The following is a 26,724-nucleotide window of genomic DNA, read 5'->3' on the forward strand; positions in this document are numbered from 1 at the left end:
CTGGCCGGAGCCGAAAACGTGACGGCGGACGCTCTGAGCAGACAGAGCGCGATCTCTCACGAGTGGGAGTTGGCTCAGGAGATTCTCCTGGAGATCTTCGCCCTTTGGGGGACCCCTCAAGTGGATCTCTTCGCCTCCGCTGCTGTACGCGTTTCCTCCAGTCCCCGTCATCCCGCAAGTGCTGCGAAGGTTACGGAAGTTCGGTTCCAGGATGATCCTCATTGCCCCGGCGTGGGCTCGGAGAACGTGGTACCCGGACCTTCTCGACTTATCCATCTGCCCTCCACGTCGTCTTCCCTACCGAGACGATCTGCTCTCACGGGAGGGGGGTCAGGTTCTCCATCCAGAGGTCAGATCCCTCAACCTTCACGCTTGGCTTCTGAAAGGTTGAGGTATAAGGATTGGGACCTCCCTGAGGACGTGATGGAGGTGTTGCTTTCGGCCCGAAGGCCAGCAACAAAGTCTCTGTACCGTTGCCATTGGCGTAAGTTCTGCGACTGGTGCAGAGTTCAGAATGTGGATCCTTTTGCATATGACATCCCCATGGTTCTGTCCTTTTTACTTTCTTTGGCCCACAGGGGCTTGCAAGTGGGTACCGTTAAGGGTTACCTGGCGGCGCTGTCCATCTTTAAGCGCTCGTCTGAAGAATGTTCTTACTTTAAAATCCCTTTGATTTCACAGTTCCTGAAAGGGCTCACTAATGTGTTCCCTCCGTCACCTTTCCTGGTGCCAGGTTGGGATTTAAACCTTGTTCTTAAGTTTCTTATGGGTGCTCCGTTTGAGCCTTTACATTCTTGCCCTTTGAGGCTGTTAACTCTGAAAACTGTGTTTTTAGTTGCGGTTACTTCCGCTCGCAGAGTGAGTGAGTTACAGGCACTTTCAGTTAAGCCTCCCTTCACTGTATTTCACAAGGACAGGGTTGTCCTTAGAATTCGTCCTTCTTTTCTTCCAAAGGTAGTGACGGAATTTCATTTGGCCCAGAAGGTTGTTCTTCCAGCATTCTATCCTCCTCCGCATCCTGGTAAGGAAGAGGAGAGGCTCCATAGGCTTGATCCTAGGAGAGCTTTGAGCTTTTATGTTTCACGCATGTCCCGGGTCCGAGTGGATGATCAACTCTTTATTGGTTACGCTGGGAAGCGTTTGGGACAAGCTGTGACGAAACAGACTTTGTCTCGCTGGATTATTTTGGCCATCTCGGAGTGCTACCGCTTGGCGGGTAAGGACCCACCGGCTGGCTTGCGGGCCCATTCTACCAGGGGTATGGCTGCGTCTACTGCCCTGCAGAGGGGTGTTCCTATTCGCAACATCTGTGATGCAGCCACCTGGGCTTCAGTACATACATTTGTACGTCACTATTCCCTCGATTCCATCCGAGCACAGGATCTGGCCTTTGGCAAGGCGGTCCTTTGCTCTGCTATTTGATTGGCTATTCTAAATTTTGATTGTAAATTCTTTCCCTCCTCCTTGCTTTTGGTACTGCTTTGGGAGTCTGTCATAGATATGGAATACGTCGGAGGACCCAATCCCCTCGAAGAACAAGTTACTTTCTTACCTGATAACGTTCTTTCGATGGGATGGTCCGACGACGTATTCCATATCGCTCCCGCCCTGCCTTCCCCGCTGCAGAATTTCTTTTGCGATTGCAGCTTACGTTCCGCAAGGCTTTGTGTCTGACTGGCAGTTGACTTATGTCACACGTTCTGGGGGAAAAAACTGCAACTGAGGCTATGGGCGTCGTGCGTCCTACTTATCACATCGGATGACGTCGGACGTCGGAGGAGGTCCTCGACGACGGCGCATCGACGTCATCGACGCAGGACGCAGACGCCGAAAAAGTTTCCGAAGCAGCACAGCTGTGGTGATTACATGTCATAGATATGGAATACGTCGTCGGACCATCCCATCGAAAGAACGTTACCAGGTAAGAAAGTAACTTGTTCATCTTTCACACTCGCTGCCTTGGATGTGGCCATTGCTCCCCCTACAAAATATCAGTGATCGCATTGACTGATCACTGCAGGACACTTTCAACTGTGAGAGACAACATGCTCCTGTTACAAAATTGTCTGTATGAAAAATATGTGAACTCTGAAGTTCAATAATACTGTTTTGAAATTGGCTAATTTAGTTTTTTGCAATGATATTTTCACCTTATTTACATCTGCCATTCTTTTATTTCTCTTTCCATCATTGTTTCTTTTTGCTTATTCTTTTTTGTCTTTTTCTTCTATTGCTTTCTTGATCATCTGTTCTCCTTACTTTAGTTCTTTTTTTAACCAAAATGGTTTTATTGTATTGGTTTATAAAAAGCTTATACAAGAAATGCACAGCATAAAAAAGAAGAAACAATATACAAATCCTCAGAATACATTTCCTTAAAATGAATAACAAACAATCCAGAAAAATAAAAATTCCATCCCCATTAGAATTCATCCATCAATTTCAAAGTTTTTGAAAAGGAGACAGTAGTAATTGAGAGCTGCCAAGTAACTATTAAAAGCCCTGTGCCAGAAAGGCAGTTAATTTAAGTAGGTAACATCATGTACAAACTGTGTTTAAATAAAAAAAATAACTGTTTTCTCTGCGGTTGCACTAGAGAGCAGTAAATACAAATATGTTTCAATGTCTCGATTGCCAAATGACAGAATCTACAATTATTGTCCACACTGAGACCCCTAGCATGTAATATATTGCAAGTGTGTATTACATTAAGGAAAAAATAGAACTAATGGTTGTAGGTACGGAAAAGAGTGATCAAATTAGGACCTGAATACAAGTCCTTTATGCTAGCAGGCTGTGAAATTGAATCTAAGACTAAAGTGAATACAGTCGAGATTCACTTAGATCGAAATTTTAACATGCATGCCCAAGTGAGCAGTCTGGTCTCTTCCACAGCCTACTATATTAAGCTGCTAGCCCGACTTCGCCCCTATATCTCAAGGACCAACTGCTAAACTGCGGTTAGAGCTATTATCTGCTCAAAAGTTGATTATTGTAGCAGCCTCTTGGTAGGACTCAATAAATCATAATGTTCTAGGCTACATGTTCTACAGAACAGCGCAATTAGGGTTATTACCAGCGTTGGTAGGAGAGACCATATATCTAATGCCAGGCGTGACCTACATTGGCTCCCCATCGAGGCCAGGATTGAATTCCGCCTTATGGTGATCACACATAATTGCATGGTGGGCTCAAGTCCTGTATACTCTGATTGATAAATCCAACATGAGGAACCTTCGATCTAATAACGGCCAAACAACTCAAAATCCCTAAATGCACTCTGACTCAGACCTCCAAATGTGCTTTCTATATGGCAGCTCCCAGGACCTGGAATGTCATTCCTCCTGACATTAGAGAACTGAGCTCCGCAGCCGTGTTCAAGAAAAGGTTAAAATCCTTACTATTCAGATAATTTTCCTGATGTTTATCTTAGACTGGTTGGCCTGGTTTTCTGTATCTGTCTCGACTGTATGTTTGTATGTAGCACCCGGATACCCAGGTGCACGTTACAAATATATTAACGTAAAGAACTGGGTTAGCAGGTTTTCCTTACCTCTTTCTCTTTGGGCTTCTGTGCTCAATGCCTAGGATTATCCTGTGTGTTTGGTATTGTAGTGTGTCGGCCTAGTTGGCAGGCCGGTTGAGGAGTGGCAGTTTCCCTCTGTGTTCCTCTAGTTGTATGCGTGCCTGGCTTATGCCGGGGTGTTCCATGTAAAGAATAACCCTGTGTCGTGCCCCACTTCTACAGTTATGTAATTCTTTTTATCCCTGGCTGCTTCAGGGCTGCAAATAGGCCCAATTGAAGGCGGTTTGGCTGCCTTGTTCTCATTTAAGAGGTCCCCTGAACAGGGTTCCTTTTTCTCCATCCTGGTGATGTCCTCATTTTTGATGGGCCTTGTGAATGTTTCCTCCAACAACCTTCATTGTCCCAGTTTGGGATTTGAATGTAGTTCTTTCTTTTTTGAGGTTGGCTCCTTTTGAGCCTTTACATGTTGTATCTGGCCATCAGTTCAGCAAGCCGCTTTAGTGAGCTTTAGGTGCTTTAATGCTAGCCGCAGTTGCTAAACATTTTCAAGGAGAAGTTCTCGCAAAATGTTTGACCAAAGTTTCTTTGCGAAGGGGCCTTCGGATTGACACATTTCTCAAAGTGTCGAGTTACCAGTTTTCTTCCCTCTGTCTCACCAGTCCAAGGATGAAGAGAGGCACCGTAGGTTGGACCCTAGGAGGACTAGGAGTTTTAATTGGTCTAGGACAGCTTTCTTTAGACTGGATGATCAGCTATTTGGTGCGTTCTCCCAGTACTGGATGATACAAGCAGTAACGAAGCAAACTATTGTTGAATTTTTCTATGCATTACAGAATGCTATGAGAAGGCAAGCAAAAAGGTGCCACTGAGCATACATACCCATTCTACTATGTGTTGAAGCTTCCTCTGCATTTCAAAGGGAAATCTGCCAAGCTGTGACATGGTCGTCTCTTCACACCTTTTCTAGGCTCTATAGCCTGGGTAAACCTTGGGGCAGAGATGCCTGCTTTGGAAGGGCGGTGTTACAGAGCTTCTTGGTTTAAGATTTCATCCCACAGCCTAAAATTGGTACTGCTTTGGGAGCCTATTAAAATGAGGAATTTGTGGGAGAATGCTCTTTCTATGGATTCTTCTTCCACAGATTCCTCATTGCCCTCCCTAACGACCCATCTATGGATACTTGCTTAATTTGCATCATTCTGATGGAGCTTCTCCCTCTTTTTGCAGGAGAGCCTTAGAGGAAGTGTTTATGCTTTGTGTCATTTAAAACAAAATGTTATTGAGAGTTGTGATCGATTGTTCAAGCCAGCTCTTCACCAAAAAAGTTGTTGAATGTTCCCTCCTAATTTCATGCATGGGATTGGAATCCCTGGGCTGCTGAGCACAGCAGGAATCAAGTGGGGAACTGAGGCATGGCAGCATAGTGACGCTTTAAATGTACCGCAGACGTCGCGTCCGGTGTCTAGGAGTGGCATGGTTGAGGAGATTACACCAAGCTGCATTACGCCACCTGTCCAATTTTTACAAGCAGCTTCTACTGAGAGGATGATCTATCAAGGCATCTGTGGGAGAAGACTCCACAGAAGGAACGTAACTGATGAGTAATTTTTCCATTTATATGCATGTAAAAACATTTTCTTCAAAGAATGGAACGTTCTTGGAACACAATTAAACAGAAATGTACTTGCTTTTTTCTATTTCCAGGGTATGGAGCACCGTATGGATACAGCACTGCTGCGCCAGCCTTTGGTATGAACTTTATTTCAGTTAAATGTCAATTTATGCTTTATCTTTTTGGTTAGGGAATTTTTAAGCCTTTCTTGTAAGCACTGTTTCTTTTAATTTGCAAAGAAATAAAGTACATTGTTTTAGTTATGAAAAAAAGGTTTTCTTGAAACTCATCCAGAAACCTTCAACACCCTCACGCCACTTGTTAACCTTTCATTTACTTCCTGTTTTTGCAATGTTTTAATATGCAATGAACTAAGCCTGGATATGCCACACCCGTCTCGCAGATTTCAGCCATTTAAAAAATCCTCTGAAGTTGATTGAGTTAGGGGGACCACTTCATAACTGTCACAAAAGCAGTACTGCAACTACCTGTGGGCTTCATCAGAACATGCTTCTAACCTTTGCTAGCTTCTCTCTGCGCCATCAAAATAGAGGCATTTTGAACATGGTTATTGTAAATATAACATACTCTTACATATGGACACTTTACCTCTTTGTGAACATTTAAGGAAGCCTTTGGTGCAGTGGGCCTGGCCAGAAAACTGCTCTAAAGATTTTAGACATTGCAGCTGTTGAACTAAGAACTTTGAAATACATGGAGCCTATCACATGCCTCATTAGCCAACTCTGCTAATCGACATTTCCTGTTTTTCTGCATAGCAGTCGAGCCTGTGAACTTGTGATCTGGTTGTGTTTGCTTCCAATATTTTGAAGATCCCTCTTCTTTAAAATATCCTCCGGGCACCGGTCTGATTGCAGAAACATTTTCTGCCATCAGAGCTGCACTGCAGCTCTCCATCAGTTCCGCTTTGTTGGCACCCAGGACTCATGAGATGACGTCATGGATGGTATATATTGAACCTGCTGCACCCCATGGCTACAATTCTGTTTCTCTGTGTGCTCAACATGCGCTTTTGAAACACTGCTCTGCTTTCTAGCTAACTTTATCAAGTCTTGCCAGAAAGTCTTTGGTTTCAAGCCCTCTGAATGTTGCAGAAAGTCCTAGTCAGTCTCTGGCCTGCATAAGTGGTGTGTCTGATGATTGAGTCTCTACTTTGACACTTAGCAGTCTGGCTTCTGTCAGTCTATGCAACCAAAGGCCTTGTGGGAGCTTATCGCTAAGGTCTTCAGTGCTCTCCAAAAGGCTGGGAGACCTCCAAACCATCCAAATCTCCAGGTTTATAAGAGCCTTGTGCTTTGAAGGAGAAGTCCATTTTTGAGAAGGCCAAAGAGGTGGAAGAATCTCTCGCCCTTGGGAAGAGGGTGTGAGGAAACATAAGTAAATAAGTATTGCTGCATGCCCTGTTGTCCTAGTGGCTCCTCTTCCAAACCCCACTGTTCATGCTCAAAGAATCCCCATCGCCACTCCTGCTACAGGGAGTCTGCTTTGAACTCTGAGGAATTACCACCTACCCTGATATAAGTAACCGCTCCTGCAACCTGGAACACAGGGAGGATTTACAGCAGAAAATAGTGGACATTATCCCTGCATGCCATCCCCTTTCCTAAAAATGTATGGGTGTTCGTCCAATCCGAATGGGAGTAGAGCCTTTGTCACTGCAATGCCCCTTAAATTGGAATTGGGCAGGAAGCCAGCATACACGCACAGGGCATGCCTTATATACACATTGGCATAGCCTCCTGGCAACACCTGCCACACCTTTTTCCATACTGACTGAATAGGACGTCTGCACAGACGCCATTTTTATTTCTTTTATTTTTTCCCACTTTCTCTAATTGTGTTCTTTATTTTTCTTCAGGCTGCCTGCCAGCATTCCTCCGCATTTTATTTTTGGGCAAAGCGGCCTGCCTCTTACAGGTTATGCATTTGGCAGTTCTTGGGGTGTGATCCCCATTCCGGAGTGCATTGGATCCAATGACCCCAGGGGTGCATGTGTTGCCTGTGATTCCCTTTTGAACAGGGCCCTCATAAAGGACCCTAGAGTTGTGAAGAAATCTTCAACATTCCCCATTGAGTTACTTGCCATGGGAAGTGAATTCGAAAGGAATTGAGGTAAGCAGACTGCTGTTGTTGTTTGGCACATCAGCACAGCAACTCCTTCCTGGGAGGACTCGAGCCCAGGAGGAATTCTAGTGGTCGTTTGGCATTTGGTATCATGGGTTCCAAATGCCCCTTCTTCAGGACTTTTTTAGGAATGTGTAATTTTCTACTGATGCAAATATTTTTATTGGGGGTGATTTTAATCACGTTGTAGATACATGCTTAGATAGGTCATCCACTACTGAGTGTCCATATGCATCGACGATTACGGGATTGATGTTTTATGGTGTGTTTGATGCCACTTTCTATTTCCCTGGTGCATGACTCCTATACAATGATCAATCATTTGATTTCTCTTGCCCTATCCACCAAAGTTGACACCATAGCCTCCTTTTGGGATGATCTCTGCTGGTTGTCGATGGACTCCAACCTTCGGCGGGGAGCAAGCCAGAAAACTACTGACTAGAGGACATACCTTCCAATGGTCTTTATTTAACTTAAAAGGAAAAACGCCTCACTAACCCTATTGCTAAAGGGGGAGTTCCTTTCCTATCAAACTAAACTAAGGTGCTCATCAATAGTCAAAATAAATCGTATTCCGTCCAAACCTATCCAGTAAACTGGTCCTGCCACTTAGAGGAAAACAAAAGAAATTTAGGTGGAGTGTACTGCACTCAGTGTTCGATATTGCAATATTTCCAAAGAGGTTCCAGGAATCTCTCCTGATTTCAGGATTCTTCTGATTAACAGTTTGCCTGCTTCACAGTTCCTGTCAGTTTATCAAAGTTCCTTAAGTCTCTCAAGTTCCACAACAAAACATTTTTATTCCAGAAAAACCAAATGTCCAAAGTAAATGTTTTAATTTCCAAGACTCCTCAGTGTCAGGGCTTGACACATGAATAGTTGCAAATGTGGGGGCCATATTAGGAATGTTTAATTACTTGCCTTTCAAACCTTGATTAGTATTGCTCACAGGTACTGTTGCCTTTTGATCCCTAACCACGGACACTACTCTGTTTACTACTCATCATGCCGTAAGCACAGTCCAACAGGCGGCAATCTAAATTGGATGGACGTGCAGTCAAGCTGGTTGAGGTTTCTGATTAACAGGCTGACTGAAAACCACTGAAACCCCCCACTGAGCATGACGTGTAGGTATACATTTTGCTTCAGGAGCTAAACTGTGCCATGTCATCAATGGACCAGAAACAGGATTTGCAGGCGTTTAAGTTGGAGGCCACCCAACATAAATAGATTTGTGGCAGAGTTGCAGAAGTTATACAGAGTACAGGGTAGTATCGGGGATGATTCTTCATGCAGACATGAGTCTGATCTAAAGGATCTGAGGAGAGTTCTAAAGAATGTGAGAGCTGAAGCTGAGGATTTGGGTTCACGGTCCAGGTGCCATTTTTTCCCTTTTGGGACTACCGGGATCTGCTTTGCGCAGCTCCATGAAGGTGTTCCTAGAAAACGTTCTGCTAAAGATGTTGGGAAGGCCAGTGTTTCATAGCATTTTCTTGTTGAAACAGCACATAGACTCCTCGTGTCAATACCAGTGACGGACCAGCCCCCTAGAACTGTCATAGTTAGGACGTTCAACTATAGGGACTTTGATAAGAGAGAAATGGATGAGGTCTGTTTTGAGAATACCACACTGCAGATTTCCCCAGAGTTTAGCTCTTCCATACAAGTGGCTCTCAAGACATTCATGGAAGTAAAGAAAGTGCTGCTCTATAAGGGAATCCAATATAAAATGCTTGGCAATACACCACGGCAAGATTAATTTCTTCTCCTCTATGATGAAGCACAACACTGTATTGTGTGCGATGTGGAAATGCTCCAGCAGGAACTGCATCAGTTTGAGGGGCTTTTAGATATAACTTGTTTCCATTGTAGGAGGCTTGACGGATTGGAGCTAGGGATGTCCTTTACATGCTTGACATTTCCTTGTCCTTAGAAGAGGTGCTACCATTTTCGGTATATTGCGGTCTGGGCTTTAGTTCTTTTTGGCTATTTTATGTTCCTCTTTTTTTCATAGATAAAGCTATACCAGTAGGTTTGTGAGCTAGGGTGGGCGAAGTGGAATGGGTATCTCTGTCCTTTATAGACTTACGCTGAAAGAGAGGGGTGCGGGCTGGGTTTAGTTTCACTGTTGTGATAGACAGGTTTCCAGCTTTTATTTTGTAGGACAGACCTATTTTTATGTGCATCATCTTTTGAGACCCTCTTTGATGCAGTAGCAGGATGTGCGGTTACTCACTTGTGACACTTAACTAGATTACATTTGCCACTTGGAATGGAGGGCATAATAATGTGGTCAAAACCTGGAAGCTTCTCGGACGCTGTCGTAGGCTGGGTGTGAATGTACTGTCCTTACAATAAACTCACCCTGTGCACGCAGCACGAAAATATTGGCAAAGAATTAGGGCTCTCCTGATGGGTTTTTACTTTGGCACATAAAAGTGTTCCCTTTGTGGATACCTCATCAACTGCTGACCTAAATGCTTCTGTGTAGTGGTGCAGGTGGTTGAACCCTCCGATAACACTGATAGATATTTATGCCACAACTATGAAAAGCCAGGCTTCATCAGGAAATGTTTTGGAATGTGTAATTTTCTACAGATGCAAATATTTTTTATTGGGGGCGATTTTAATCCAGTTTTAGATACATGCTTAGATAGGTCACCTGCTACTCGGTCTCGATCTGCATCAACGATTACGCTTACAGGATTGATGTTTTATGGTGTGTTTGATGCCACTTTCTATTTCCCTGGTGCATGACTCCTATACAATGATCAATCATTGGCCAATTTCTCCTGCCCTATCCACCAAAGTTGACATCATAGGCTCCTTTTGGGATGATCTCTGCTGGTGGTCGATGGACTCCAACCTTCTGCAAGGACAGTGTTCTCGGGTCATCAGCACAAAGTGGTGATCACGACAGATTTGTCACTGTTTGTTTGATTGAGGAGACATCCTTTAGGCACATTCTGTCCATGGTCTTTGGACTACCGCTGATCATCAGGACCACATACATTTCCTGGAGTTACGAGCTGTTTTTCTTAAGCTGAAGGCCTTTGGCCCCTATCATTATAGGCAAGCATGTGTCAGTACAAACGGACACCACCACCTGTATGTTATACATCAACAATCAGATAGGTATCCAATCCCTACCCTTAGAAATGTGGTAGTGGGCTCTGTCACAATCTATTTCTAAAACAGATCTACCTGGTAGTTCACGAAAATGTTGAATCGGGCAGACTGAACAAGCAAATCATGAGTAAGAGCTCCATCTCGGAATCGTAGGCCACCAGGTTCAGCACTTAGGTACACTACAAGTTAATCTTTTTACTTTCCTCAGAACACCAAGTGCAGGAGCTTTATATCGCATCCTGTTCCCATCTTAATTCAACTCAAACGCCATCTAAAGGCAGCAAGATACTTCTCTGGGAATTTCAAACAAGAAGAAATCACCTCATCCCAGCAACAACGGGGACAAAACCAGAGAAACCAAACGCTGATTGAGTAGCCGATCAGGTGACGAGAAAGCCTGACGCCTTATCTGAACTCTGTGAGGGATCACAAATGTGAGGTGGGCAACTTTGTGAAGGTTTCTGAACAAATGCCATTTTATTAAATTAGAGGGTTGGATACACGGCTCACCATCCATACCCTGATGAGGATTTCCCTGCCTCAAATAAATGAAAGGAAACACTCTAACAAAAGGATATCTGTTCCTCACACTTATATACATACAATTCATTAATTAGGAAATGCATGGCATTTCAAAACAAGTAATGTAACCACAGACTCTCCTTATAGCCTGGGCTAATTCCCCTTCCCCAGATTTAAGCTGGATTCTGCTTCACAGTTCAAGAAAAGAAAAAGTTCCAACACGGTTATTTACAACTGATTCAACAAAGAAAATAGAAGGCTCTTCCTCTCCTTGAACAAGTGTACAATTTATCCTCCTTAGATGGACAGTTTCTCAATTCATCAATGATATGATAAGTAATTTGTAACAAGCCTGTACACAAGTGTTTAGCAACAATAATTGTACTCCTCCAACGGTTTGCCATCCCCTGCCTTAACAGCCTTTCACAACAAGTGCTTTTGTGGTTAATATCAACTAACAAGAGTTCCACAGCAGCTTCACGTTATTCAACAGTTTGCAGCTTCAAAACCTTTAACAACTCTACAGGAAAAACAAGTTTCAGATTGGTGCTCTTTAATACTATTCTGTAAATAATGTTCTCCAGCATGGGGTCTGGCATGGATTCACATGCTCATGAATATTCTCTGTCGACAGGCCGGGAATCCTCGGTAAAGAAAAAATCAGTATCAGTTTCATTTCTGATCGGTCTTTCTCAGTAGTAACCAATCACTGGTCTCTGGGTCATACTGCCCCCAGCCTCTCCCTAAGCCCCGCCTCTGGCAGCCATCCTCAGATTTTTACCGCACGCTCAAGTGTTGGGAGTACTCGTGTTTAGCTCTCGAGCTTTTGCTGCCTTTTCACGCTTTTTTCAAAGAGAATTTCTCATTTTTTGGTCAAATAGAGCCTCAAGCTCCACCGTCTCTACATCTGATTAACGGGGATCCGTGTTGGACTTTTCTACGCCCCTCAAGGGTGAAGATTTTGTCGGGTTACGCTTCTTGGAGGACTCCAGGAGTTTCTGCGGCCTACCGGAACATGGCCCAGGAGAAAGGAAGCTCGACGCCCGGAAAGCTGTTCAGGGATTGCCTTGGATGCCAGCTGCAGAATATGTTCAAGGAGGACGAGCACTCTAAATGTCTCTACTGCCTTCATGAGAAGAAAAACCCACGTGGAGAAGGACTGTGCGTGTTTCAGGAACATGTCGGAACGGACCATCGGGGACCGACACCTTCGTCTCTCCAACTGGCTGGAAGGAAAGAGCCCGTCAGGTGAGGAGAAGAAGAAGTCCGAGCAGTCTTCTAAGTCCTGTGAGGCTGCCCCGGCAACGGGGGCCCAACAGAAGGCAAAACACTGTAAGTCCGCGGGCACCGGGAGCGCCGAACGGTCGGGCTCGAAGGATCCAGCCGAGGGGGAGCGAGGCGGTGACCCTCCCCCCAAGGTGAAGGCCACAGGCCCACATAAGGTGGTAAAGGCCTTGATTCACCCGGCCAAGGCCTCCATCGAGGAAGTCGCGGCAGCCCTGGCGCAGCCTGTGGAGGCTACACCAGTGGAGGCGACCTCGGGGCCCAGAGTCTCCCTGCCTCTGCAGAGGGAAGCCTCTTTCAGACCCATCGAAAAGACCCCTGTGAAGACCCCGGCGGAAAAAGAGGGGGGGGGCCAGTGGCCATTGTGGACACGGACACAGCATCCGAGGAGGAGCTGGTAGAAGTCTTAGAGGGCCTCGACGAGGGCGTCGAAGAGGCCCGTTCCCACGGGAGGGATCCCGACGAAGGTGACGACGAGAGTGGCGGCGGCGAGGGTCCTAGTCACCCGCCGCTCCCGTTGCTTCCGGAGCCGCAGGACAACTCGGCTGCCATTTTGTTGGCATTACAATCCTTATGTTCGGAGATAAGGACGAGATTGCCCTTACCACCGACGGAGGAACCGGAACCAGGCTCAATGGAGGAGCCAGAGCCAGGCCCGGCGGGAAGCCCCCCAAACAAGAGAAGACGGATCCATCCAGCCCCGCCTTTTCAGCCATCGCGGCCTACTCAACCTTTGCCCACGTCCCCTGTCCTTGGAGATGACACGGGAATGGACACAGCCATGACGGGTACCGACGGCGGTGATGACGGGACGGAGCTCCCATCGCCCCCAGCCCGGGCCTCCCCACCCGACGAGATTGGATCTTTCCATGCAGTGATCGCCAGGGCATCCAAGCTTTTTCAGCTCTGCCCCGAAGAGAAGCAGGAAGGTTTCCTTTACCAACGGCGCGAGACCAAGAGGAAAACAGTCCTTGCCGTGCCTCTGCTGGATGACATCTGGGACGAGGGTCTCACCCTTCTCAAGAACCCGTCTACCACGCCTGCCAAGAGGGATCGGTACGAGAAGACGCGGCCCCTTTGTGCCTTAGGGCACAACCGACCCCTGACTCGGTCGTCTCAGCGGCGGCCAAGAAGAAAGCGGGGGGGCATCGGCCTCAACGTCAACTTCCCCGCCGGACGGCGAAGGAAAGAAGCTGGACGCAATGGGACGGCGAGTTATCTGGTCGGCGGCAACAACGATTAAGGCGGCCAACGCCCTCATGATCATGGCCCGCTACGACAAGGAGTTATGTTACAAGATCGCTCCCATGTTGGACTTCGTACTGGACGACGAGGGCCGAGGCCCTGGAGATCTTGCAAGAAGGCGAAGTGGTGACAGACCACGCCATTACGGTGGCAACGGACATTGCCGACACCGGTTTCCGCCAGCTAGGCAACGGCGTTTGCGTTAGATGATGAGGGTGGCTCAAGGCGACGGATTTCCGCCAGGATGTACAAGCCAAGGTTTTGGACATGCCGTTCGACGGGAACAATCTATTTGGGAAAACAGTGGATGAGTCCCTCCAAGCCATAAAGGCGGACACGGAGACAGCTAAGGCCCTCGGAGTTCTCCGGCAACGAAGGCCGTCCTTTCGGAGCACCAGAGGCAAGCAGGGTGCCTTCAAGGGATTTGGCGGTGGCTCCTCTACGTACCGCCAAGCGGCCCGCTCCTCGTCGCAGGAAGCCTATAGAGGACGAGGCAAGTCGGGTGGACCCCGTCGTCGCCAGGGAGGCCAAGGCGGCAAGGCGTCCTCCAAGCAAGATTGAACCGACTGTGGTGTCGGGCCCCCACGGAAGCACCCCGGTGGGAGGCCGGCTGGCGAAGTTCGTCAGCGTGTGGGAGTCCATCTCCACTGATCGTTGGCTGCTGGACGCCCTGGCCCAGGGGCATGCCCTCGAATTTCTAAAAAAGTGCCCCTGCATTCCACCCGTGGCCAGGAAGGAAAATCACGTCCCTCAACTGCTATTGGAGCTAAGGGCGATGCTCAAAAAAGGTGCCATTGAGCTCGTCCCGAAGAGGCTCCGGGGCTCCGGAGTATACTCAAGGTACTTCCTCGTGAAAAAGACGACCGGAGGATGGCTACCCATCCTGGACCTGCAACGACTGAACAAGTACATCAAGGCACAGAAGTTCCGGTTGGTCACCCTCCAGCACGTGCTGGGACAGCTGGAGGAGGGCGATTTCCTGTCGTCGTTGGATTTGGAGGATGCGTACTTCCACATCCCCATTCTGAAAGGACACCGAAAGTTCCTCAGGTTCGTGGTCCAAGGGCAGCGCTACCAGTTCAAGGCCCTCCCGTTCGGACTGAAATCGGCACCCAGGGTATTCACCAAGTGCCCCTCGCTCCAGTGGCGGCGCAGCTGCGCCTACAGGGGATCCACGTCTACCCCTACCTGGAGGATTGGCTCATCCGCGCAAGGACAAGGGAGCTCGCTGTGGAACATACAGCGAAGACCATCCGGCTACTCACAGACCTGGGGTTCTCCATCAACTTCCCCAAGTCCCACCTGGTCCCCTCACAAGTCGCACTGTTTCTGGGAGCCAAGCTCGACACAGTGGTGCGTCTGGCCTCACCGTCGGAGGAAAGGACAAAGGCCATCCTAGGCAAGGTGCAGCGTCTGCTGGCCACGGACGTGGCCAAGGTGAGGTCCATCAAGTCCCTCCTCGGGATGATATCCTCTTGCATATATCTTGTGCGCCTGTGCAGGCTTCGGATGCGCCCTCTACAGGAGTTCCTCGACGCCCGCTGGATACAAGCAACGGGCAGCTTCGAAGACAAGATCCCTCTCAACGAGACCTTCCGTCGAGCGATCCGGTGGTGGGGCACCCGCGCTCATCTGGCGGCAGGAACAGATTTTCAGACCCCCGCCCACCAGGTGACAGTGACGACGGATGCCTCCCTGGAGGGGTGTGGACCGCACACCGGAGATCTTCACGCGAGAGGCCTTTGGCTCCCGGAGGAGAAGCCGCTCCACATCAACATCCTGGAGCTCCGGGCAGCGTTCTAGGCCCTCAGGTCCTTTCTCCCGTCCCTTAAGGGCAAGGTTGTGTGGATCTTCACCGACAACACCACCATGATGTTTTACATCGGGAATCAGGGCGGAACCAGGTCCCCAGCCGTATCCAAGGAAGCTCAGGATCTGTGTCATTGGGCCGTTGCACATGGGATGTTTCTGGTTCCGTTTCATCTGGCAGGGATAAAAAACATAATCGCCGACTTACTCAGCAGAGAGCTGCGCTCGTGCCACGAGTGGGAACTACGTCAGGATCAAGTGGACCGACTCTTCCGACGATGGGGAAAACCGCAGATCGACCTGTTCACGACGGCGACGAACTCCAAGTGCCAGAGGTTCGCCAGCAGGTTTCCCCAGCCGAGGAGCATGGGCGATGCTTTCTCGTTCCCCTGGGACGGCCTGTTCCTATATGCGTTCCCTCCGTTGCCGTTGCTGCTCCGACTCGTCAACCAGCTCAAGAGGTCCCGGTGCAGGATGATCCTCGTCGCACCGCCGTGGCCGAGTCAGATCTAGTTCCAAGACCTTCTGGACTTGTCAGCGTCCCCACCAGTCAAGCTGCCGACAGACACGGATCTTCTCTCCAGAGAAGGAGGTGCCATACTTCATCACGACCCGGAGTCGCTGAACTTGCAGGCCTGGCTCCTGCAGCACTAGAGTTTGGAGGGTACGATATCCCGGCTGACTGCAGAGCGGTCCTTGCAAAGGTCAGGGCGTCCTCAACTCTCAAGTGCTACGGACATAAGTGGAAGAGGTTTTCTGTCTGGTGCTGTGCACAGAAGATTAACCCTCTACGGATTACGGCCCCTCAAGTGCTGCCGTACCTACTGCCGCTGGCCAAGGCTGGACTGGCTCACGCCCCCATCAAGATACATCTGGCTGCGATCTCCCGATACACCAGAACCACAGGACGGGCGTCCTTGTGGTCCCATCGCCTGGTGAAGGAATTTATGAAGGGACTGTTCCGATCGTTCCCGCCGGTGAAGGTCCTAGCCCCGGCGTGGGAACTCAACGTGGTGCTGACCAGGCTCATGGGGGCACCATTCGAGGCCCTGCATTCGGCACCGTTGAAGTTCCTGTCGTGGAAGACTGCGTTTCTTGTGGCCATCACCTCTGCACGGCGAGTGGGAGAGATCCAGGCCCTATCCTGCAAGCCTCCATACTTGACTTTTCATGACACAAGGGTGGTGCTGAGGGCGCACGCCTATTTTATGCCCACGGTGCGTCGGACTTCCACCTCAACGAGCCCTTGGTGTTACCTGTTTTCTTCCCGTCGCCTTCGTCACCGGCTGAGAGGACTCTGCACTCGCTGGATGTGGCTAGAGCGCTGAAGTTCTACGTGGACCGCACGAACGGTTTTCGGAAGACAGCACAGCTATTTGTGATCTTTGGACCTGTGAACCAAGGGAAGGCTCTCTCGAAGGCTTCCATTTCCAGATGGCTCTACGGCTGCATCACGCACTGTCATCGGTTGGCAAACCGACCGTTGCCTGGCCGTCCGAGAGCCCATTCGACCGGAGCTATCGCTGCTACCACGGCGTTCTTGTCTGGTGTGCCTCTGCTAGACATCTGCAGGGCTGCTACGTGGAAGTCGACGCACACCTTCACGAGATTCTACTGCGTCGACCGGGATTCCAGGGAGGAGTCCAGGGTCGGCCAAGCGGTGCTGCGCAACCTGTTCGCCTAAGGTGAGCCTGGCGAGGAGGTAAGAATTGCTTAATGTTGAGTTTTTAATGTAATGCTTAATGTTGAGTCTTTTCCACCTCCCATTGGTTGTGCATGTGTGTACTGCTATGTATTCTTATATTCATGAGCATGTCAATCCATGCCAGACCCCATGCTGGAGAAGGAACAAGTTACTTACCTGAAACTGTTGTTCTCCAGCATGGGTCTAGCATGGATTTGCATGCGAACCCTCCCTCCTACCCCTCTGCGGCTCTTCACTTGGTCATACTGCCACTTTACGTGCTACCAAATCTGAAGATGGCTGTCAGAGGCGGGTCTTAGGGAGAGGGCAGTCATTGGCTGGGGGCAATATGACCCAGAGACCTGTGATTGGTTACTACTGAGACAGACAGATCACGGACACTGGTATGGACACGGCCACGGGAACCGACGAAGATGAGGACTTTGTCCCTGCGGACAATGAATCACCACACCTGCACGGCCGTCATACTCACTCTGCCAGACGAGGTGGGATCATTCCAGTCGATGATCTCCAGGGACTCTGAGCTGTTTCAGCTGGTACCTCAGAAAACCAGGAAAGAGGGCTTCTTGTGAGTCCAAGAGGAAGACGATCATCGCAATGCCCTTTCTGGACGACATTTGGGAGGAAGGCCTAGCCCTCATGAAGAACCCATTCACAGTTCCAACCAAGCAAGACAGGTTGAAGAAGAAATGTAGGGTGCCGGCCTGCGCACCAAGTTCTTGAGGTCGCAACCGACGCTGGACTCGGTAGTGTCGGCTGCCGCAAGGAAACATTCAGCTAACCCGGCTTAGTCATCAGTTCCCCCGGACCGCGAGGGGAAGAAGTTGGATGCCATGGGGAAGAGTCATTTACACAGCGGCATCCAAGATCAAGGCGGCTAATGCTCTGGCTATCTTGGCCCGATACGACCAGGAGCTTTGGTACAAACTGCTGGGCCCGATCCTAGAATTCCTCCCAGACGACAAGAAAATGGAAGCTCTCCCCCTCTTTCAGGAAGGGGAGGTAGCGTCGGACAATGCCATTACGGTGGCAGGGGACATCGCTGACATGGATTTCTGGCAGATGGGAAACGGAGTCTGCCTTCGTTGGCAGGAATTGTTGAAGGCCACAAACTTTCGTCAGGACGTTTATGCAAAGGTGCTGGACATGCCCTTAGATGGGGAAAATCTGTTTGGGAGGCAGTCAACGAATCCCTTCAAGCCATAAAGACGGGTACGAAGACAGCGGGTTTCCTTGGCAATCTTCAACAGTATTGCTTGTCTTCATTTCGCTCCTCCATGGATAAATTGAGCAGATCATCCAAGGGATTCTCCACATCATACATACAACCTGCCCGATCCTCCAAGCAGGAAGCCTACAGAGGTCGCTCCCAGGACTACGGTAGCGGAAGTCAGCATCGCCGTCGCTCGCAGGATGCCGGTGCCCAAGCAAGCCTGAACCGGCCAAGACGTTGGGCCTCCACGCATGCTCCCTGGTGGGAGGCCGGCTGACGAGGCTACTAAGCGAGTGGAGAAAGATCACCACTGACAGATGGGTGCTGGGCGCTCTCGCCCAGGGACATAGCTTGGAGTTCCAACGCAGGTGCTCGCATGTTCCACAGGTTCCCCGTCGGGAGCTTCACACCCATCAGCTCCTGGAAGAAATGTGAGCCATGTTAAGGAAAGAGGCGATAGAGCTTGTTCCCCAACGACTCTTGGCTCTGGAATCTATTCCAGATACTTTCTGGCAAGAAAGAAGACGGGGGGTTGGAGTCCTGGATCTGCATCGAGCAAGTACCTGACGTCCCAAAGTTCAGGATGGTCACGTTGTAGCACGTGCTCCGCTAACTGGAGGAAGGGATTTCTTGACTTTGTTGGACCAAGAGGACGCGTACTTCCATGTCCCCTACGGTTTGTGGTTCAACGCCAGCACTACCAGTTCAAGGCCCTGTCCAGGAGGGGCTTCATAAGCTCTGATAACAGGGTTATCCATGAGGTGCCTCTCAGGCCTAATAGGCGTATAGGGCTTTTCTCCGAGGGGCCTGCCTGTAGCGGCTCAAGATCCGAGGTTCACTGATCAGGTGCTAATAGCCAGCCTAGTCATGCTGAGGCGTTGGGTACCGGAGTTCGCGCCGAGGTCTCCTTGTTAGGAGCTTCCTGCACAGACACTGGGGTGCGACCTGAGGCCTCTGTTGAGGCTTTCTGTACTGAACCACGATTAGAGGACCCTCTTGGGGGAGATATTAAGACCATACTTTGTTCCGAGGTTCCTCTTCACGAGGCTAAGGTGTGTACCAACAGAACTGAGAGGCCTGTTAAGGTCTTGTCTGTCAGGTGTATTCCTCATCTTTCCTGCGCTCGCAGTGTTACGGGTTCTGTTGAGGTGGTACAGGGAGAGGTTGTCGACCGTAACTCCTCTGTTACCGGCTTTGTTGAGGTTCCTCCTTTGGAGGCTAATTTAAGGAACAGGATGTCCAGTAAACATCCAAGGCCCCATAGTACCAGCTCTGCCGAGGTTCCTTGTGTCAAGGCTAAAATTTCAGTCAAGTCCTCTGACCAGTCTGTGGAGTCAACTACCTCATCGTATGTGATGCAGTTCTCCTCAGATGTTCACAAAATGGTGGGCATTCCCGTGTTGTCTAGGGTGGCCATTTTGGTTTCTTCCCTCACACCCACGATATCATCAACGGGTTTGGGGAACCTTCTTTTTGGTGAACAATCGTTTCCACGCGGCAGTGTGAATCCGTTCCGCCCTTCCTATAACTGGCGTGCTGGGATGCCACTACCACATTCAGTCTCGCTTCCTCCTACATCTGCCCCATTGGTCTATGCAGACCCGGTGGGTGGCGGGCCCTCTTGGCAGCCCTCTTCACTGCATTTGTGGGGTTATGATCCTCATGAGAGGCCTCTGCCCACTCCAGCGCCAAAGGTCAAAGCAGAGGATGCCTTTTTTGCAAAATGTCAGAGTCTAATGCACTCTGATCCTATGAGAGAGTACTTTAAGGGACTCTTTAGAGAAATCTGCCCTCAGACTCCATTGCCTGCCCCGACAGTTCAGGTCACAGTGCCCATTGCTACAGCGGCAGCACCTCCTCTGCCTCCCGGCCCTCCTCCGGCTCTTCCGCCTCTGCCTCCCTTGTCACGGTGGACAAGTCCTCAGCGGAGCGCAATGTCAATCTGACGCCTGTCGCGTCGCAGTCCGGGGACCCGGATGCTTTAGACAACCCTTTGGCAGATCAGGATAGTGAAGACCAGCCCTGCTGTCGGAGCATTTCACGACCGGGTACTGGACATGTCACTCATGGACATACCAGTGCCTGAGGCACCCACTTCGCAGAAAGGGGTGCTATTGGGGGCACTAACCTTGTCTCCACAGGAGCGCACTGGCCTGTTCCTCCAGAAGGACGTCCTGGCCGAGGCCCGCAAGGTCTGGGGTAAGCCCCACACCGGGCTACACATAAATAAAAGGATTGACGCCCGTTACAGGCTTCACACCTCTGAGGAAGTAGCCTTGGCGTCCTGTCCGCTTCCGTCCTCGGCGGTGGTAGCGGCTGCCACTCTGCAATCTAAGCCGGCCTCTGCAACCTCCGCAGCTGCGGCCCAGGTTCTGTCCAAGGAAAACAAATTGCTCGATTCCTTGGGTAAGAAGATTTTTGCCAACTCAGTGCTGCACTTGCGTCCGGCTAACATAGAGCTCATTTTAGCAGCGGCAAATATGAAACTGTGGAGAGATTTGGCTGAATTCCAAGAGTTCATTCCGGCAGACAAATTGGAAGACTTCAAGGGCGGTCTGTCAGATGTTGGCGCAGGATATGCTGGAGGCTGCTGCGCACCATGTCGACACGTCGGCTCGAGGCCTCATGCTGGGGGTGGACACCTCTCGTCAAGATTGGCTTCATGCAACTAAGTTTTCGAAGGAAGTCCTGGACCTGCCTTTTGATGGCAAAGAGCTGTTTCATTCTTGAACGGATGACGAGCTCACCAAGACTAAGGCCAGCACGCAAAAATCTAAGTCTGCAAAATGATATTTTTTGGCGCTCGCACGAGACTCCGGTGGGAGGACGAATCTCGTCTCATCTGGAGGCGTGGCAAACCATCACCGACGACCGGTGGGTTTTGTCCTTCGCTCGGGCGGGCTTCCACTTGCCCCTTCCCCCTACCCCACCCTTCAATCCTCCTTTTCAGCAGTCGGGGACGCCCTCCCTCAAAGCCAAGGTCCAGAAACGTCTAGATCTCAGGGCGATAGAACCGGTTCCCCTAGGGGAATGAGGGGAGGGCTTCTACTCTCGTCTGTTCACGGTGCCAAAACCCAACCAGGCTGGCCTGTGCACAATTCAAGACCTTTCCCAGTTCAACCTTTCCCTTCCCCAATAGAAATTCAAGATGATTACACCCTCCAAATCAAGTCCTCTCTTCAGAAGGGCGACTGGCTCAGCGCAGGATGCTTATATGCACATCCTGATTCGGAGGCCGCATCGGAAATATCTGCCGCTCTCCTTGGGAGAGGAGCACTATCTGTTTCGAGTGCTCCCTTTTGGTCTCAGCTCTGCGCCACGTGTCTTTACAAAGATGTCAGTCATTGCGGATGATGTCAGTCATTGCGACTTTTTTAAGGCGACAGGGTATTCATGTGTATCCATATTTGGACTACTGGCTTCTGCGCAGTCCTTATCCAGCCTCGAGCAATCTTCAGTCTCTCATTCAGCTCCTGTTCAGTCTTGGGCTGTCGGTGAACTGGCGGAAATCCTCCATGATGATCTCTCAGGACCAGATATTCCTGGGTTTCTGTTGGAACACGATCGACTGCAGAGTGTACTTGACGGTGGACAGGATGGCAGATCTGTTAACCATGTGTCAAGTCTTCATTCAGTCGGAAAGCATGTCTTCCTGGTGGTTCCAGAGGCTTCTGGCCCTCATGGCCTTGTGTGTGCTTGCTCTTGCCCTGGCCCGTCTCAAGATGTGACTTGTGCAGTCGGCTCTTCGGAGCTCCTGTCTCCAGGCGGTGGACCCGGACACCATAATGATCCCGGATCCACCCTACATGATGACAGATCTCCTTTGGTGGTCTTCTTCCAGCAATCTGTCGGTGGGTGCGCCCTTTCAGGAGCCCTCCCCTCAGGTGACCATTACGACGGACTGCTCCCTTATCGGGTGGGGCGCAACGATGGATCATATCCAGGTTTTCGACCTGTGGTCGCCACAGGACAGACAATTTCACATGAATTATCTGGAACTTTTGGCAATTTTCCTGGCGTTCAAATCTTTCAAGCCAGGGATTGTGAACAAGGTGGTCCGCATCAGCACGGACAATGCGGTATACATGTTTTATGTCAACAAGGAGGGGGGTACCAGGTCCTTCAGATTTGGGGATGGGCCATTCAGCATGTTGTTTGGCTGTTGGTGGTACACATTATGGGCCAGTTGAATGTAACGGCAGACTTTCTCAGCCGGCGAGCGGTGGCCAGCTACGAGTGGGAGCTGAACACGGAGATCCTCTCTGAACTTTTTCGCCATTGGGGCACTCCAGAAGTGGACTTCTTTGCGACATCATTGAACAATAAACTTCCTCTTTACGCTTCCAGGAACGGGCTTGAAGCTTCTTCCCTGGGGGATGCTCTTGAGATTCCGTGGCACAACATGAGGGTTTACGCCTTCCCGCCTCTTCCTCTGATTCACGGGGTGCTATTCAAGCTCAGGAACACGTTGAATTGCACTCTCCTGTTCATAGCCCTGTGGTGGCCATCCAGATTCTGGTTTTCGGAGCTTCAGCATTTGTCGGTCTACTCACCGATCAGGCTTCCGCTGATTCCCGACCTGCTTCACCAGAGCGATCAGCAGATGTGGCACCCCTCCCCACAATCATTCAGCTTGGCAGCCTGGTGCCTGAGTTCAAATCGTTAGAGAGTTTCAATCTGTCCAATGATAATGTGCATATTATCCAAGCGGCTAGAAAACCTTCGACCAGGTCTCAGTATAGGAGCCAAATGGCTCTGTTTTTGTCACTGGTGTTTAGATAAAAAGCTGGACCCCAGAGAAGCTGTCATCGATACGGTCCTGTCTTTCATTTCTCATCTGGCAGCTTCGGGCATGCATGTCGTTTCCTGTAGGACATACTTGTCGGCTATTGCCGCTTACCTGTCCACAGACTCCTGCTCTTTTTCATTGACAAACCCTGTCATTTAAAAGGCTTTTTGCAGGGCTTTTGCATCTATATCCACCTGTGCGTAACCCGCATCCCAGGAGGGATCTGAATGTGGTCCTTGCTGCTCTATGTCCTAAACCTTTCGAGCCCATGGCTACGGCAGACTTGAAATTAATTTCATGGAAAATGGCTTTTCTGATTGCGGGGACTTCGGCAAGGCGTGTAAGCGAACTTCAAGCCTTGTCGGTAGAGCACCCATTTCTCACCTTTCATAAGGATAAGGTTGTCCTCTGGACCTATCCTTCTTTCCTTCCGAAGGTGGTTTCCGATTTTCATCTGAACCAGTCTATTTCCTCGCCTGTCTTCTTCTCAGAAGCGGCTTCAGATGCCGAGAGGGTTCTACATAATTTGGATGTAAAGCGAGCTCTTAAGTATTATTTGGACAGAACATCTAATCTTCAGAACTCTTCCCAGCTCTTGGTGACCTTCAGAGACCTGAAAGGGAAGCCGGTCTCGAAAGCAACTATCTTCCGATGGATTGCTTCCTGTATCCCTGAGGCTTATGCCGTTCAGGGCCTTCAGTCTCCAAAGGGAATTCATGCCCATCTTGTGCGGGGCAAGGCAGCTACAAGTGCCTGCCAAAAATATGTTCCCTGGGAAACCATTACCAGAGCAGCTACATGGGCTTCCCCATCAGCTTTTGTGAAACATCTACCTAGATCTGAGCTCCAGGGCTGATGCTCAGTTCGGGCAGGCTGTTCTTAGAATCCTCTTTCAATAAAGGAGTTCCATCCACCCGTTATTCTGTAAGGAGTGCTTGGTAATCTCCCAAAAGTATGGAGGAAAGGGGGCAGGACGTAGGAGTATAATAGTTACTCACCGTAGTGACTACCTTACTCCTAGTCCATAGTCCCCTTTCCTCCATACGCCCGCCCGCCATCCCCTCTAATAAGTATCCTCTATTATTGCTTAATTGGTCTCAGAAAAGGACTGAAGGGCGATGCGCCGGGCGGGGATACGGCCGCGTGCGGTACCCCACGTAAAAAGAAAAGGACACATTTTCAATGTTATGCTTTTTTACAAAAGTGCTCCGGTCCCGTCCCACAGGAAGGAATGTCCCAAAAGTATGGAGGAAAGGGGACTATGGACTAGGAGTAAGGTAGTCACTACAGTGAGTAACTTTATTATTCTCTAGCATGGGTCTGGCATGGATTCACATGCAAACCCTTCCTCTGGCCGCTCTGCGGCTCTTCTTGATCATACTACCACTTTACGTGCTTAGCAAATCTGAAGATGGCTGTCAGAGGTGGGGCTTAGGGAGAGGACTGTCATTGGATGGTGGCGGTATGACCCAGAGGACGGTGATTGGTTTAGAGGATAAATACAGTTTTAAAATTAATAGTTACAGGTAAGTAACTTAAACCTTGTGGTCTGCTCGATGGGCTCTATGGTATGATCCAGTGACCTGCCCCCCAGGAAAAGGACATCTGGGTTTGCCTCTGATGTGCAGACAACACTCTTGGACCAATATTTGTAGATCCAGTGCTGATAAACCGCTGGAAATTTTGAAGGCATTGAAGGCCACAGTGAAGTTTGTTAGACTGGCAGTCCAGCAGTCTGGAGCATCTTCTGCTAGTGAATGTTCATTCCGTCCTTCACTGCATTTGCTCTCAGGTGTATTGGTCAAGTCCCTTCTTGAAAACAGCAACGTAGACCATTCTTGCAAAACCGCAACGTAGATGTTTTCCTCATCACAGCAATGCCAGAAGTGCACCCAGGGCCAACGTATATGCCTACCTCCACATTTGTGTCGTCTAGCCTACGTGTAAAAACTCCATTAATTCTGACTTTGCCCATTCTTCTTTGGTGTGGAGAGGCTGTGCCCGTTTGCCCCGCAGTGGCTGACTGTGTATTCCAACAACGTGAGTTTAACACATCATTTACCAGTACTACTTCTTAGCTTTACTATACTGCCTTTGGACTAAACACCCCTCACTCCCCCCAGAATCCTGTCTTATGGAAGAAATCTTAGAACTCCTGGTGAATGCTGTATTCCCAATATTCTTTGGTACAGAAGAGGTATGTGAGTCTTATACCCATCCTCCACCTGCAGGTGATTAACTTGTATCTGTCTCAGCTATCAGGGTCTCATGGCATTCAGCATCTATCTTTTTGGTGCCAAAGTCTCTGTTGTGCCTAGAATGTTAGAATTCTTCAGCAATGGGCACTCGGATGCAACCTGCTAAGAGAAGAGCCTTTACGGCAATCTTGGCTGCATTTGACGGTAGTCATGAGCATCCTTCTGTGAAGGTGCTCACCGATAAGTTCTAATATTGAGCAGCCTGGGGTCCCCCGTGGTGGCGAGGGAGCAAATTCACCTCCTCCCTGCTTACTTTCTTTTCATACATACTGGCCATGTGTGCCATGATTCTCACCATGGCCATGCAGTACCAAAATGAGAGATGACACATGGCTGCTGTCTCTGTGCATGGGAGCAATACCACTTTGGTTCTCCACTCTGAAGGACTAAGTCTCCTTGTCAGTAGCCCATCTGATCGGGACAGGGAATGGTGTCATGGACGCCCTGAGCAGATGTTTGTTTGTCTCGGAGTCAAAACTATCTCAGGAAGTTCTGGATGAGAGGTTCACCACTTGGGAGACCCCTCAAGTGGCCACTTCACTTCTCCTCTAGCGTCAGCCTTAATTGAGAGTTGTTCTGCGGTTTATGGTCATTTGTTCCAATCAAAAGATTCGAATAGCCAAAGTTTCGAAACAAAAGTTTCAAAATCAAAAGCTACGACATGCTATGTTTAACATGGAAAGTACATTTCGTTCTAAACCAATTCATCGACAATAGTCATGGATTGGTTTCAACTGAAATGCACTTTTACATGTTAAAAGTAGCATTTCACTGCCTTTTTGTTTGTAACGTTGAAACGTTACATGGAGCTGTCCAGTGCTGCAGTTACAGGACTGGACAGCTCCATATAACGTTTCAAAGTATTTTGTGTATATTGGCATTTAAATGCCTTTTTTTTTTTTTTACTTTGAAACGTTACATGGAGCTGTCCAGGACTGTAATTTCAGCACTGGACAGCTCCATGTAACGTTGCAAAGTTTTACTGTATATTGGGGGGGTTCCCCGGTTCCCTCCAAAACCCCCCTTCACACCCCCAACCGTAAGCCCAGCCCAAACCCTAACCCAAACCCGAGTTTTGAAAGGCAAACTTTCGATTTTTTTTCGATCAAATTGTCATACGAACCTTTTGTATTTCGAAAAAAAAAGATTCTAAAGTTTGCCTTTCGAAACTTTTCTATTAGAAAAAATGACTGGACACCTTGTTCTGCTATAGGGGATTTCTCTCAGTGAATCTGGTGTGGTACATTTATTGAAGAGTGGCAATTCGAACTTCTCTGTGCGTTCCCTTTGATACTGGTCATCCAGCTAGCCCTAAGATGATGTGGGTCCAACCTCATCCTGATCATCCCGTACTAGGCCCGGAGAATGTGGAAGGTGGGAATTCTTGACTTGCCCATCTGTCCCCTTGGCACATGCTGGCGAGAGAGTGGACCTTCTCTCCCAGTTGTCGGACAGGGGCCTCAATCTGAGACTGAGCAGTCTCAGCG

General features: G+C 49.3%; 1 protein-coding gene across 5 annotated transcripts in view; it reads left to right on the forward strand.

Moving 5' to 3' along the window:
* Positions 1–26,724, forward strand: part of STRBP (spermatid perinuclear RNA binding protein) — a 1,497,608-nt gene that overhangs the window by 1,331,939 nt on the left and 138,945 nt on the right. For all 5 annotated transcript variants that reach the window (XM_069609636.1, XM_069609639.1, XM_069609638.1 and 2 more), the window contains one exon: positions 5,231–5,275. In XM_069609636.1, coding sequence (XP_069465737.1) covers positions 5,231–5,275 — 45 coding nt within the window. The remainder of the gene's footprint in view (positions 1–5,230; positions 5,276–26,724) is intronic.

The sequence above is a fragment of the Ambystoma mexicanum genome, chromosome 8, assembly GCF_040938575.1.
Source record: "Ambystoma mexicanum isolate Mex_15411 chromosome 8, UKY_AmexF1_1, whole genome shotgun sequence".
Lineage (NCBI taxonomy): Eukaryota > Metazoa > Chordata > Amphibia > Caudata > Ambystomatidae > Ambystoma > Ambystoma mexicanum.